Below are 15,018 nucleotides of genomic sequence, written 5' to 3'. Positions count from 1 at the left end.
CTTCCCTCCCTCTCTCCCTCTCTCTCCCTCTCTCTTCCTTTCCTTCTCTCTCTCTCTCCCTTTTCTCCCTCTCTCTCTCTTCCTTTCCTTCTCTCTCTCTCACTCTCTCTCCCTTCTCTCTCTCTCTCTCTCTCTCTCTCTCCCTTCCTTTCCTTCCCTCTCTTTCTCTCTCTGGCTTTCTTTCCTTCTCTGTTTCTCTGTGTCTCGCTCCTTTGATGTGCACATGACACACATCTTGATTTTGTGCTTTATTTTCCAGGTTGTGATGTCGAGGTTGTTCCCGACGGACCCGACAGGAGTCTTCCGCATTGGTGTTTTGTGTTGTATTTCGATAAAGTTTTTGATTGTTACTTCAGGGCTGTGTGACTGTTTCTCGTTCTTCTAGCCACACATGTGTGTTTTGTTTTTGCAATGTGTGTCAGCATGCGCTTTTTGTGGCACTTGTGTCGTGCACGGTTTGTGTATGTCGGGGGGGCTTGGGGTGGTGCGCGGTGGGTCTTGTGGCCCTCATGGGTATCGGAGCTGCATGATCATTGTCTCCATGGCATCTGTGGGTCTTCAGGTGTGGCTCTTGGGTCCCCTTCATGCTGTGGGTAGTCGTCCTGCCCAGCACCAGCAAAAGGCAGGAGTTAAATTCCTGGTGCTACCGCGGCTTATCGCCTGTTTTTGGTTCACTTCGCAGATCGGGCAGTTAGTTGTGAAAGTGGTGTTGTTGTTTTTTGTGTGTTTTTGCATGGGAACGCCTACTCTGCATCTCGTTAGGGTTAGTTTGTGGTGTCCACTGTGGAGATACATTTTGGGGCAGTTATCGCAGGAATACTGGTGTTGTCTACAGTTTGCACCAGCTTGTGAAAGGGGTGTTACATCTATCTCCACTTTTGATGCATTAAGGTGGGGATAAATCAGAGATAAGTCCTTGTGAATATCCCCCTAATTGTTTTCATATAGAACCCTCACCCACGTGTAATCATCTGGCACGCATCACCAGCAGGTCCTCACCTGGTGAGGTACTCGCCTTCAGGTGGGCTCAACCTCACAATGGGGGGATCACTTTGGTATTATCTATGTTCTTAGTGAGATCTCAGGACTGAATATGTTAAAAATATCTCCAAAGAACCTTAGCCCAATTCTTTATTAATAGGGGCCATGTGATATGGTTAAACACATAACATGACACAAAGAGGCATTTACTGAGCCAGTGTGTCTATTCTAGGTCGACATGTTTTATCTGCTTTGAAAGAAGTGCAGATTTCTTCAAGACCTCTAAGATCCACGTACTGAGCAGAAGTTATGCATTGGCATGCATTTCATGCAAGATTAGGAGATAGTAACCCATCCCTTCTATACAGGGTGAGTTGATTGAAAACTGGAGATTATCCACTTCCAGAATCCTAAGAAAGGAGAAGGAACACAGAAACAAAATTATGTCTGTATTAGAATAGGGGTAGTTTAAACCATTAAACTGCACTACACACTCTAAAATGGTGACATCTCCATTCTTGTAAATACCATCATCTATAAGCCAAGATACATGATCTGATGTGAATTAAAGAGCCTGTAACAGCTAGAATTCAAAATATCTTGCAGTCATCTCATTATCCAAGGGCACTCACATAGTGCATCACGTATCCACGCACAAAGAGGATAGTAGATATGTGAATGTAAGTGATAAGGCTCTTAGAGTTTTAGTTATTTTCAAATACTCAGAGCCTTATGGCTTACATTCATGTTTTGGGAGACACCCTCCAATTGTGGTTTCTTTATATCAGTTCAGGGAAATTACGGACCTTACCAACATAACTATTCACATCCCCTCTCATTGGTTTATATATTTTCAGGACAGCCATGGACCTTGTCCACCTGGACTTGCGTTGGGCACCCCTGCTCTAACGCAAGCCTCCCAATATCTGAATATTCTGTTCTATTATGGCATAGACCCCTTTGTCTATCAAGGTTAGCAACCTTCGTGTCATTTGAGAAAACATAAGTATGAATGTGATCAAAGCAATCAGAAATTCTTCTTCTAGGCCAATTAAGAAGACACACGTCTCCTTACATTTCTAAGGAACAGCACATGAAGGTAGGGGGAGTTCTTGTTAAAACAGAAAATAATTATGCTAGTGTATTGGATAGAATGACTTCATGCAGCTCCGTATGCAACCGCACACGTAGAGCTTGACAAAAAAGGCTGGACTCGCTGTTTGATCTTCACTGACTCCCATTGAAAAAGAGACATACTTTTAAAATCATCTGCCTGATTTCTACGTTGTTGAACAACTCTCCTTCAAAGTTCTTTTGAGACAAGTTATGGCCATGTGCACCAGATCACTCACTATGGTCTACTAAACATCTTAAGTGGAGAGATGAGCACATATTTGCATTTTAGGATTCCTTGCTAGACCACCTTTGCCTCTCCTATATATATAAATATATATTTTTTTTTTTTGCGGAGCTATATATAGTGCGAACTTGACCCAAAGGTATCGGGTATCAGAGCGCTTTACATGAGCACAAGTTGCATTACACAAGAACACATTCTATTTTGTTAAGCACAGGGAGATTAAGTGATTTGCCCAGAATTACAGGATGTTGAGCCCCATTGCCGAGACTCAAACCTGGTTCCCCAGATTTGAGATCGGCCCCCCTAGCCGTTAGGCTACATCCTCTCGCCAATATTATTATTTGAATGTCTCCTTTGTATGTATTTTAGCTTGCTGATATAGATTTTATTTATGTTTTGTTGGGTTTTCAAGTCCTCAAGCGGTGATCTGGTTTGCAGTGCTAGTGCTACACAATGGATATATTGTAATCAAATCAAAATAGACCTTGATTTCTCAAACATGGCTTCATATCATGATTCTCATGAAATGCCATGAAAGGACTGAACCAGAGCATGGTAAATTATTAGTATGGGGCTGACAAATTGATTGTATAGACTCTTTGCCCAGTGCAAGGTCCTAAAGGTGATGGTGTTTCTATTGGATTAGGGTAAGTGTCCTCATTGTTTGGGTATTTGAGGGTTCTGATTGGTTTCTGGGTCTGTGATTCAATCAATGTAGGGTTGGGACTAGGGCTAGAGTTAGGATTTCTATTGGAAGTAGGGACTAGGGCTTCCTATGTTATTGGTTTTCAGGAGTAGTGTGGGACTAGGGCTAGGGTTAGACCTTGAATTGGAAGTAGTGATTAGGGATCCTGGTGTGATTGGTTGCTGGACTAGGTGTGGGACTAAGAGTAGGGTTAGGCTTTCTATTGGAAGTAGGGACTAGGGTTTCCTATGTTATTGGTTGTCAGGAGTAGGATGGGACTAGGGCTAGGGTTAGACCTTGAATTGGAAGTAGCGATTAGGGCTTCTGGTGTGATTGGTTGCTGGACTAGTTGTGGGACTAAGAGTAGGGTTAGGCTTTCTATTGGAAGTAGGGACTAGGGCTTCCTATGGTATTGGTTGTCAGGAGTAGGATGGGACTAGGGCTAGGGTTCGACCTTGAATTGGAAGTAGACACTAGGACTTCAGGTGTGATTGAAGTGTGGCTCAATGGTTAGAGCGGCAGACCCTGATGCAGAGGTCTAGCCCGGGACCAGGGTTCAATTCCCTGCCTCGGCGGGTCTAGGGCTCAAAATTCCACAGACCTGATAATTCGCGCCTCAGTGCCTATTCCAATCATGGAGTCCCACTCTGCAACTCAGGGCAATAGCTTGCTTAATCTTCACAACGGCCCCCACAACGCTAAGGATGCCTGGCCTCCACCTTGGGGGTGCCCAGAAGTGGACACCTCACAGGGAAAGCCAGGATGGGTTCCACAGCGGTATTCGTACAAGCGCTTGAGACCCTTGCGGGTGAGAAGTGCGCTATACAAGTATCAATTTACATTTACATTTACATTGGTTGCTGGACTAGTTGTGGGACTAAGAGTAGGGTTAGGGTTTCTATTGGAAGTAGGGACAAGGGCTTCCTGTACCATTGGTTGCTGGGACTTGGGTTGGGACTACCGGTAGGGCTAGGGCCTCTATTGGACGTAGAGTTTGGGATTTTTGAACTGATTGGGTGTTTGGACTAGGGCTATGATTGGCTGTAAGGTCCTGGTCTCCTATTGGTTCTAGATTTTAGGGCTAGTGTTGTGATTGGATAGTGTTAGGGCTAGGGTCCCCATTGGCTGAAGAGGTCACCTAATTACTAGGGCTATAAAAGGCCAGGGTTAGGGCGTCTCAGCCCGGGTGTCTCAGCTAAGGGCGGAGAGGCCAAGGGCAGCTGCCTGTTGAGGGCGGAGAGGACAAGGGCAGCTGCCTGTTGGAGCCTGTTTGAGACTGACCAGGGCCAGAAATGCTGACCATTTTCCCATTTAGAATACCCAGCCCACAATATCCACACTAACAAACTTAAGGTACTAATGGATCTATATATGTATCACTTTATTCTAATTTAGCATTTCCAATGCACTACCCTATCTCTCAGCCTATGTATCTATCAATATATCCTCTACATCCACTCACATTTATCCCAAACCCCATACCACTATTATGATCCTCAAAATAACCCTTTCTTGACTCTCTCCTACTCTACCCGTCCTTGTATCATCTGACACCTCTTTCTACTATACCTATCCCCCAAAACAAACCTTTCTAAACTCTTACCTCTGACTCCTCCCCTCCAAAACTCCTCTTTACTCATCCAAAAGCCTCCTCCTACGGCTAAGACCTAAAAACAAAAAACAAAAAACCCTTCATTCTTTTATCCCTCCACTATCCTTTTCAATAAAAATAAACAGACTAACATGTTCACTTCTCAAATTCCATATTTAACTATACTAACTCACCACTAATCCTTTATGGGTTCCGGAGTGGCGTGCTTCAACACCCCATCAGGGGTAACAAGTGTAATATGAATGCAAACCTTTCTTCCTCCTCTATCCTCCGGCTATCATTCCAAATCCAAATAACTGACTAACCTATCAACCACTTAAAATGTACTTGCATGTTTCACTATACTAATTCAGCACTAATCCTCTATGGGTCCTGGAGTAGCGTGCTACTTTCCGAAAAAGCGCTTTGACGCCTCGTCAGGGGTAGTAAGCGCTATATAAATGCAATTACAATACAATACAATTGCTGCCACTGAGAGAAATATCTCGAATTAGTCTTCAGCTTACGGTTCCAGCTATCTGGCTAGACTGTTGCTGCATGAAAGGGGTATGTGGGGATATCTCCTGTGTGACTGCAGAGCGCTGCTATGCAGGAGGAAGCTAAACACTGCAGCTCTGCTCAGAAAAGAAGGCTGAAATAATCATTTATGTTAGAGGATTATTGTAGCATGACGGGGACTGCTGAGTTCTGAATACTGAGTACTAAAGGAGTGCACTTGTGTATTGTGTTTTCTATGGTGACTGGAGCAAGGTGCTCAAGGGATGTTACCTTCGGCAGCCCTGTGTGGCAACTGCTATGACAGCACCTAGGCAAACCTGTGTTTAACAAGCTCAAGAATCAATCAATCAAGACCCACCTGGATGGCAAGAAAGCAGGAAGACCACACATTTAGGAAAACCTTAAAGAGAGAGGATGGACTCGACCATCAAGAACCTGACAGCTGGATAGGCACGAAGCCTGGGGAAGCAACCAGCAGGTAGATTCCCCAAGGCTGAATGTAAGACCCAGCTCTCAGTTGTGCAGATGATTTCTCAAAATCAGACCCACTAACTCCTGAATAAACAGTAAGCGGGTGAAACACTATGAGCCACCACGGTAGGGTTAACTAGGGGCGGCTCCTCCATAATGGCGGAGGAGCCTCGTCCCACTCGTCAGAATCAATCACAGAAAAATAAAATTATAATGAAACAATATCATTAGATTTTTTCTTGACTGATTCTGACATGTTTGCAGGGCGGGCCAGGCCATGGCAGACAGGTGATGGTACTAGGAAGTGTGCATGTATGTTTGGCCGGTCGTCCTAGGACAGCCAAACATACCATACGCACTTCTATTTCTCCAACAATGCTGTGTTTACAGCCGGGTTGGAGAAATGCCTCAGGCTCACAGGCAGTGTCTGAGTGGTAGAGCAGGCTGCTCAGACCAATCGGCACTGCTCTCCTAGGGCTGGTTAAGCAGCTGCGGGGACAAGGTAAGTTTTTTTTATAATTGTTTTTTTTCCTTACCCTCCTTCCCCTTCGTGTTGTGGTGGCCGCCACTGGGGTGAACAACCCTGTGGGCAAGTTTTTGGTGCAGGTTGAAACTCTGTTTTAATAGGTAAAACCTGCTCATGACATTGTCCAACAGCATCTCAATCAAGTCTTACACTTTACAACCATGAACTTAAAGCATAGCCTGTATTCGTGGAAGCCAAAGGGGCTTTGGAGGACTAACCAAACACCTGCTCATTCATACCTGTTGCCAACTAGCCATCAATTGTAGTACTGTCCAGAGTAGGCGAAGTACACTTTTGGGTAGTTATTATCAGGAAGAGAAGAGGTGCCACGCCCGATGGTGGCAGACTTACATGAAACATTACCTCACCCCTGCATGTGAACAGTCGGGTTCTGTCCTGCAATGGCAGGCGCACATCTATATACATTTCCAGCATATGTTATACAGTCACCAGCAACGTGTGATTTTCCCTCTAGCGCAAGAATTCCATGGAGGTTTTCTGGATTCTGGTGAAGCTCTACAAATGTTCATGTAACACAACAATGTATGTCCTTGAAAGCAGATAGGACATCTGATGCGGCTGTGAGCCTCTCCCGTACAGATCACTGATAATAAAGACACAGACCAACTGTTCTAGGTGTTGGGAGCCTCAGTCCTTGATAATTGGGGCTACTTATAGACCATACAGAAAGAGATATCTGCATTTAAGTGGCAATTGCTAACAATGAGCAATAGACTGACCCAATGCCCACTCTACTACATCTTGGTACTGTACACAGTAGGTTTTTTTATATAAAACAGCTAAAGCTGTGTGTAAGCAAGAACTAACAAAAACAGATAAAGCTATATGCATGATGCCAGATCTAACAATATTAAGCATTGTCAATATCAGCAGGTCTGCTCTGGCTTCAAGCCTTTTGACTGTCGATGCTGGTTATGTTTGTTTCTTTTTTTTTTGCAAAACATTATGTTGGTGAAGCTGTCGAGCCCTCGTCAAGCTGAAACAGGTTCTGGCTCAAAAAGCACGCACTGCCATAGTAGTCCTTGGCACTGAGGAAACTACGTTCCTGAATGCTATTGTGGATGGAAAAAATGTGAATGACCAAACACAGACCAAAGAATGAATAGGGCTACAACAGAGTATCCTTTTTCCAAAGCTCACACCTCCCACAGCTGGAACATCAACCAGTCCTCCTGCAGTTTCAGAAACGACCAAACAGTGAACTTTTATGTTAAGTGGGAAGCAAGCAGAAAGTTGTTATAGGTCACTGAATATAAAAAGACGTACAGCCTGACAAAACCACACTCCCACCATAACCTAAGGAGTAGCCATGCAACGGCTTCTTGAGACATCATGCACGCATGTATGCGGGCAACAGCCAGGGCGTGGGCGTTAGTGTTGTAACGTAAAGCGAGTAGTTGAGACGTTTGCAGACTGCAGTGCATTTCTTTGTCGAGCCCTGGCTCATTTTAAGAGTCTGCACGTGCTGTATATGGGAAGCCCAGATCCTGTGTGTGGACACAGACGGGCCCTCTCTCGTGAGACTCCTTCCCACCCCTCATGGCGGACCGGGGCGCTGTCATCTGGGCAGGGGCGCGGCAGGCTGGGCTCTGCATTGTGCTGCGCTTGGAATCCATTAACAGCTTGGCCTTTCCCCCAGAAGAGGAAGAATGAATGGAGACGAAGCCTGCTTCGCTCCTCCCCCTCGGACCACCATGCCCCCTCCCCTCCTGCTTCATTCAGCTTCGAGCGAGGACGACCCCCCCCCCCTTCCCACCGCTGCTGTGGTATCGACCCCCGCGAGGAGCTGCGCGCGAGCAAAGGAGGCTCCCCAATGTCACGTGATCTGAGTGAGCCAGCATGGAGGCGCACTCGCCTATACAAGGGGTGACTAAACATACCCCTTAGCGAAATAATCAGTACATATAAAACTCACGCTACACAGAAGCACGTTCCAATAATCCATTCTCAAAGACACCTCACATAGCAAAATCGTAAAAGTTATAAACCGTTATAAATGTTAATCCGTGCAATACTGAACATAAACAAATAATAAAATCACGTTAATCAAACACCATCCTGTGTGGCTAGTAAAACCTGTCAATCCATTGAGTGGAAGATAATAATTCAATTATAGATAAAAAGGTTACTGCCCGCGCTTAACTGCAGCTGGTCGCTTCACAGTCCACGATTTATATAGTTCAGCACATAATAAAACCGTAATAGCATTCACCAGGGTTTAAACAGCCAGGACCATGCCACACAGCGTAACTATTCAAGATTAACAAGGTAGACGCTATCCAAGAACTGAAGGAGACGGGAATAATTCTGATAGAGGAAGGCAGGCCTACTGTGCGCTAACATCTCCTGCACAAGGTGTCAAGATCAGCTGCATGTTTTCAATGCACTCTAAAATAAGCGGTTTTATGAAATACTATGTTTAGTTATAGGTCTAAACACTTATCGTTGTTTATCTAGTTTTATGTCTAGTGTTACTTTCGTCCAGTTTCTCATTATTACAACCGCACCCTTCTAGGATTTTGTATAAGTTAGGCTTACCCTGTTAAATTCAAGTACAAGGCTGATACAGCTGATTCATGGCACCACCATAAGAGGACATTAGACTGCAGTAAATTGCCTCAAAATATGCCTATTTGCAATCAAAGGGAAGCGACCATAGGGGAAACGGTCATTTTGCCTGGGACTCAGATAATGTTTGCTATGGACCCACTCATCTATAACTTTCATGTCTCCATCTCTCAAAAGAGAAGGTTTTCCATGTTTGAACAGTTTTTTAGTGCCACCCTCGCACTTTTGTTAAGTTCAGCAACTTTAACGGGGCACTCAAGGACAAGATATGATGCCCTATACCCTAATTTCTTAAGTAAACAGGCCAGTAAATCCCTCCTTCATCATACCAAGGACAGATAAATAACAAAAGCAGGGTATTCTTACTTTGGCTCTATCCACTCAAGCTCGTGCACACTTTAGCTTTTATTCACCACTTTCCCATGATAACTGCACTTGGATTAAATTCATTTACTTATTAACAGTGTGTTTTTACCCTGTGTTTCCTGAATAGAAAGATGAGGCCAGGTACGTTTTGCATTAATCAATGATATTTATGTCCAGACAAATTATTCCACTTTGATTACCATTCCAGACTCAGTTTCATGTTTTTTATCTTCCGCAAGACATAGTGTAAATGTAGGTGAGGCATCTCCTAGGATTCTTCCCAGGCTTGCACCTCAATTGTCGCTCCCAACTTTTCACCGAAGACGCTGGGGCTGGATAGGTCACACCCACTGCCAGACCCGCATCAAACACCGCCAGGCAAGCCATTGCCTGCAACCCTCAACGGAAAAGGAAAAGAGGAAGGCCAAGAAACACCCGGCGCCAAGGCCTTGAGGTTGACTGCAAGGAGATGGCTTACACCTGGAGTCAGACTGCAAGAAAAGCCTAGGACAGAGGTGGCTGGAGAGTGCTGGTTGATGGCCTATACCCCAGGAGGGGCAATAGGCATAAGTAACTGTTCACCAGCCCCTTAATGCACCATGCTCACTGGCGATTTGCCACACTGTTATACTTTGCCATTTGTCAATGAGCTTCTTTGGTAAGAGGCATGCAAAGTGGGCGTGCCAAGATATTAGCGACTGAAAACAGTCGCTAACATCGCTATCTCCTATTACCTACAAAGGCGTAGTTTTGGAAATATTCGCGCTAAGGGCGAATATCTCCAAAAGCTAACACCTGCCCAGAGCAGTTCTTAGCCATGTTATCCAATGGGAGGTGGATAACATGGCTAGGAGCATTGTCACGATAATGTGTGAATATCGCTGTATTTCCAGCGATATTCACGCATTTCGAATGATTTTTATCGTTTCTGAGATACACCTTGATGATAGCAAGGTATCTCAGCGATACAAATCGTCGTAGCGCGGCGATAAAATTATTCCCGCTAACCCTGCTTAGCGATAAATATCGCTATTGCTAGGTAATATGCCCCCACGTTTTCAGATTTTTCTGACAGAAAACACATTTGGGAGTCTCGAGGGAGGGGGAGCTCCCTTCCAATGTACACATTCAGTGGTCATCCCTCCAGTTACGCACCAAGAATTGTCTTCAGACACCTTTGTTCCTCAGGAGGTAAAGTTTTTCGAGAAGAGTAAATTATTGGATCTCTACTGTACTGTTGTGGCCAGAGAGTTGACTTCAAAATAAGTCCGTGGACGATGATTTAACTGAAAATGTGCCCATTCTTTTGATAGGGGTACTTAGTGCGCCATCGATTTGCTACGTCTTTACATTTGTCTCATGTACTAACATGGATTAGGTTCATGTCATACTATACATTTTGCCCAAATAACCGTAGGCCACTACCGCGTCTAGATGCAGGTGGGCTTCTAATGCAACAAACCTCCTTTTCGAGAACTTTCCTTCACAGTGATCTTCACGTTTGAATGCATGTAGGAAGAATGCTGTCCAAGCCAAGGTTTTCAGCACTCTTTGTAACTTTGTATAGTTCTTGCTGAGTTATCCCAAAAGTTAAATCGGTAATTTCAGCTCTTCCGCCTGTGCCGCATTTAGCTTCGGATGGCGATACTTTGTTTCAATACTAAACTATACACACTTGTTTCAATCTCTCTTTATCCAGTGAATGGGTTCATTGTGTGGCCTTCGCTGCAGGTCCCTGCATGATATTCTGTCTACAAGGCCTGGACCGCTGAAAAGGTCCAAAGTCGTTTGTTCTCTACTGCGGCAGGCCCTACATGGGTAGGCAGTGAACAGATATAGTTAATTTTCCTATGGAAAGATTCGATAAACGAGGCAGGAATAATTCGAAGTTTTTTTTTTTCTATTCTGATGAAGAGCACTGGTGCTGTTTCAGTTACATATATTTGGCTAATTCCCAGGCTCAAAGTGTGCAAATAAGTTGATGTGAGAGTTCTACTTTGTATAAGGAAGCACTGCGTCGCCTCTAGGCGCTAAAAGAACGAAAAGGTGGCTTTTATGCTCGTGGAAGCTGTTTCAAAGGAAACAAGGTTTCCATGGTCGTTCGAGCTCCAAGCACATCCTGGAAGTGCGCCTGGGTACTGCCTGGGGGAGGGTGGCGACCAAGCGCTACTTCAGATTTTGTGTGGGAAAGCCGAGGACAAGGAGGTGCAAACTTTTGGGAAACGAGAAAGAGCGACAAGAGGAAGAGACATTTGGTGCAAGTGGCGAGAGGGGTCTCGAGTTAGACTATGAGCAAACGAAGGGCTCCCGACTCCAGTTTAGTAACTGCAGTGTTTGAGGCTATTCAGTACAGGAGGAGAGACTAAGCATTAAAGTAGGGCTCACAAGTCTGCACATGATGGTGGGGGCCAGAGTGAGTGGATAGATAGAGAATGTCTGTCATGAATCGAGGGACAAGGTGAGATAGTGACAGGAGAGAGAGTCAAAGGGAGAAGCAATAGAGAGTCCGTCATGAATGGAGGAATAGCGAGGAGAGGGGAGACCGGAAGCATCCACTGGAGTGAGGGTAGGACATTAAAGGAGCTTGTCTTTGACTGGCGGGCAAGGAGAGTAAGGGAAAGACTTTGAGAGGGACGACTGTGAGGCATGTGGAAGGGGGATGACAGAACAGAGTCTGATGAATGGAGCAACAAGGTGACTGGTAAGGGAGGAAACAGGATGGGGTGAGGTGTGAAAGATCCGTGGCACCCTTGGACAGCGTGAGTTCGCAGGAGCTCTGTCTGTCGGGACAAGGTATTAGCAGTGCGTGTGACGTTAAGTACCCCTCTGGACTTGTTGATCCGCTGCCCCACGTGATCAAACTGTGTGACACTTGCGCACAGCCTTGTCGGCCTGAATTCAGCTGCTCTTTTATCTGTCAAAAGTTGGAAGCGTTTCGACACGAGAGGTTCGCCAGCACAGAGGGTTGTACCATCAAGGCATTCACACCTTATGCCACGTCCCCGCCTAGACCCATTATCCAACATGGCTGGAAGGAACTGTCCTATCCCCGACCCTCCTGGTCTTCCTCCAGTGAGACAGGGGAGCTGGCTACAGCACAGCAACACAGCACCAATGCGCATATACACCACAGGGGTCAAAGACTGGACACTGTCAGCCATGCTACACAGAATACCCAGCCTGGGTCACTCACGACAGACTGAACCCAGGCCCTGGGGACAGCTCTGTGGTGGGGTGCAGGGTTAGTATGGGGGTGGGTAGGGTGACGGGTCGGAGACTTCTCTAATCACCAGCCTCTTTCACCACAGTCCCAAAGCAAGGTCTGAATGGGTCTTGGCTTTTTTTCTTGAGGCTACGGTGGATGTGCGTTTTTGAGTGCAGGTGTGGTTTGGTTGTCCATCCTCCAGCGTAAAGTGGGCTGACAACGTAGTGGGGTTTGGACGGGAGGGGGTCTATGTTCCAATTTTGTTGTCCACATTCATGTTAGGTGCTTGCAATCCAGGGTAAGGATCTAAATAGCAGCGCATGTGTCTGTGTTACACATCTGGAATCTAGAAACACGCCGGGGAACTGCAGCCCGGTCTAGAAGAGTCTACCTTCTAGCTTAAGGCCACATATTCAGGCCCCATATTCTAATTTCTGGGTCTAAATTTATTCTCAGGAATACAAAATTTACTTTAACGTATACTGGTTATGACCTGATACTGCAATTCAGCTGCTTCAGAGGGTTGGCACATGCCATAGAGGTAAAACCTGGGGGACACTTTAACAAACAGGATGACAGACGTGGTGTGATTGGTGCTGTATATTACATGTAGGTTGCATATCATAAATATTTTGGGTCTGCAGTCCAGTTCAGAGATATACGTTTTTATTGAAGTCTTTATATTTCGGTTCAGGAGCTTTTATTCCATTTTGCTGGTTCTTCATTCGTATGCCTGGAATGTGAGTTGCCATTTGGGGAGCTGCATTCCAATGGGTAACCAACCAATTAAAACGTCAATATTCCATTTGTGGCTAAGTAGAACAGTTTAAGAGCCCAGCATTCCAGTCTTTATGCTTATATTCTAGTTTAGGATTCTGTATACCAATTTAGGAGTCTACTTAACATTGTACCCTCATTTTTTTTAAATGTTACTTTGCAGTGTTAGTGTGTACACGTTTTCAGGTTTACATTACAGTTTTGTGAGGTAAATCACAATTTAGGGTTGATTATTCTGGTGCATAGTGACACCTTCCAATTGAAGTGTCGATTTTCAAATGTATCAATCAATATTCCGGGATAGGAGGTCTATATTCCAGTTTAGATGGGGAATTCTGAAAGTTAGTTACCTATTGTCCAGTTTCAGAGTCTTATTTAAGTTCAAGAGTGATTTTTCCGAGTTAGGGGTCAACAGCCAAATTTAGGGACCTTTAATCTGGGTTAAGGTTCTCAATTCTAGTTTCATGGTCTACATTTCAGTTTTAGGATCTATGCTCCTGTCCAAAGTTCTTCATTTCAGTTTAGAGGTCTGTATTCTTGTCTTTCTAGGGGATATATTTCCTTTTTAGGGGTCTCCATTTAATTGCACCTGTCTATATTCCAGTTTATATTATGGTGCTATTCTAGTGCACATTTACAATTGCTATCTTGCTTTTAAAGCTGAGATCCCTTTCTATAAACTCTCGTTTGTTCAGACAGATGTATATTCCAGTTTAGCAGCTCCGAATTTCAGTTTAAGGGTCTACATTCTAATTTAGTCACCCTATCCGAGTTTATACCCCTACATTCCCGTTTAGTGATCCAGTTTGGAGCTCTAAATTCCAGTTAATGGCTTACTATTATAGATTAACCCAGCGTTATGATCTACAATCTAGTTTAGTGGTCTCTATTACTGGTAAAGTGTCAACCTGACAGTTGTAGTAGGATTGAATTCAGGTTTAGTAGTCTTCCCTGTCATATTTTGCTTCAGAATTGTAAGATCCAGTCTAAGGGGTCTAGACTGCAGTTTCCACCTGCCTGGGGGATGATGTTCTGTGTCTGGCTTCAAGGGCTGTTGTCAGGCTGCACTTGGATCAAATCGAAATTTAGTCCGGTTGTAGGATGTGCATTCTACTTTTGTGCTCTATTATCCAGCCCAGGGGTCATCATGCAGGCTGAAGTAGGTCTTCATCCGGATTTAGGGGTCTACACTCTAGTTTTGGGATTGCAGTCTGCTTTTTGTTTCTGGTATTTGTCTTGGGATCTAGCTTTTGCTTGGGTGATGCAGTTGTGTCTCGTATTGGTGGGGGCTGCTCGCCACTGCCAAAAGGAGTCAGTGGAACCACCGTTGCCCCCCCCCCCCCCAACTCGAAGGTGAAATGGAGAGCCAGAGCAAGAGGTTGCTGATGGAAAGTGAACGACTTTTCTGCAGCCCTGCTACCCCCTCCTAACCCAACCTCCCCCCGTGCTGCCCCCGCGGATGACCGAGGCTAACACCTTTGCCCAGCTTTGTGGTGCTATGCAGCGGCAGCCTGGCAGCTCTGAACGCAGGGGGCGGGTGCCCCCTTTAAACAGCCATAGCGGGCATCTCTGTGCAGCTCTAAGGTAGGTCGCTCTGCTTACCATGGCTCTGCTGGTCGGGAGGCTGCTTCCCGCGGCAGGTGCGGCGGCTGGCGGCGGCGGCGGCTGGGAGGGGGCCGGGGCTGGCCGCGCGCTGCTGTCCAGGGTATCAGGCTCCGCCTCCACCCGGCGCGAGGGGCGGGACGAAACCGCCCTTTTCGTGGCGTCACAATGGCAGGCAGAGGACGCTGCGCTCGTACGGGCTCTGGAGGGGCGGGAGCTTCGAGCCCCCTCTGGCCCGGGCTCGTGGCAGGAGGAGGCCCTCTACCCGGCGCGAGGTGTCGGTTTGCGTCGCTGCCTCAGGAGCACCTGCAGACAGACAGACAGACAGACAGACCGCACTGCTGCC

The 15,018-nt window shown here is 45.8% G+C and overlaps 1 protein-coding gene across 1 annotated transcript in view; it reads right to left on the bottom strand.

The window, feature by feature from the left end:
- Positions 1–14,766, bottom strand: part of ELOVL2 (ELOVL fatty acid elongase 2) — a 436,749-nt gene extending 421,983 nt beyond the window's left edge. Inside the window, exon 1 of the mRNA XM_078687845.1 lies at positions 14,673–14,766. Coding sequence (XP_078543971.1) covers positions 14,673–14,675 — 3 coding nt within the window. The 5' untranslated portion in view covers positions 14,676–14,766. The remainder of the gene's footprint in view (positions 1–14,672) is intronic.
- Between the last annotated feature and the right edge of the window lie 252 nt (positions 14,767–15,018).

Source organism: Lissotriton helveticus, chromosome 4_1 (genome assembly GCF_964261635.1).
Source record: "Lissotriton helveticus chromosome 4_1, aLisHel1.1, whole genome shotgun sequence".
Lineage (NCBI taxonomy): Eukaryota > Metazoa > Chordata > Amphibia > Caudata > Salamandridae > Lissotriton > Lissotriton helveticus.
The sequence above is the reverse complement of the archived record's forward strand: the minus strand, read 5'-3'. Positions and strand labels throughout refer to the sequence as shown.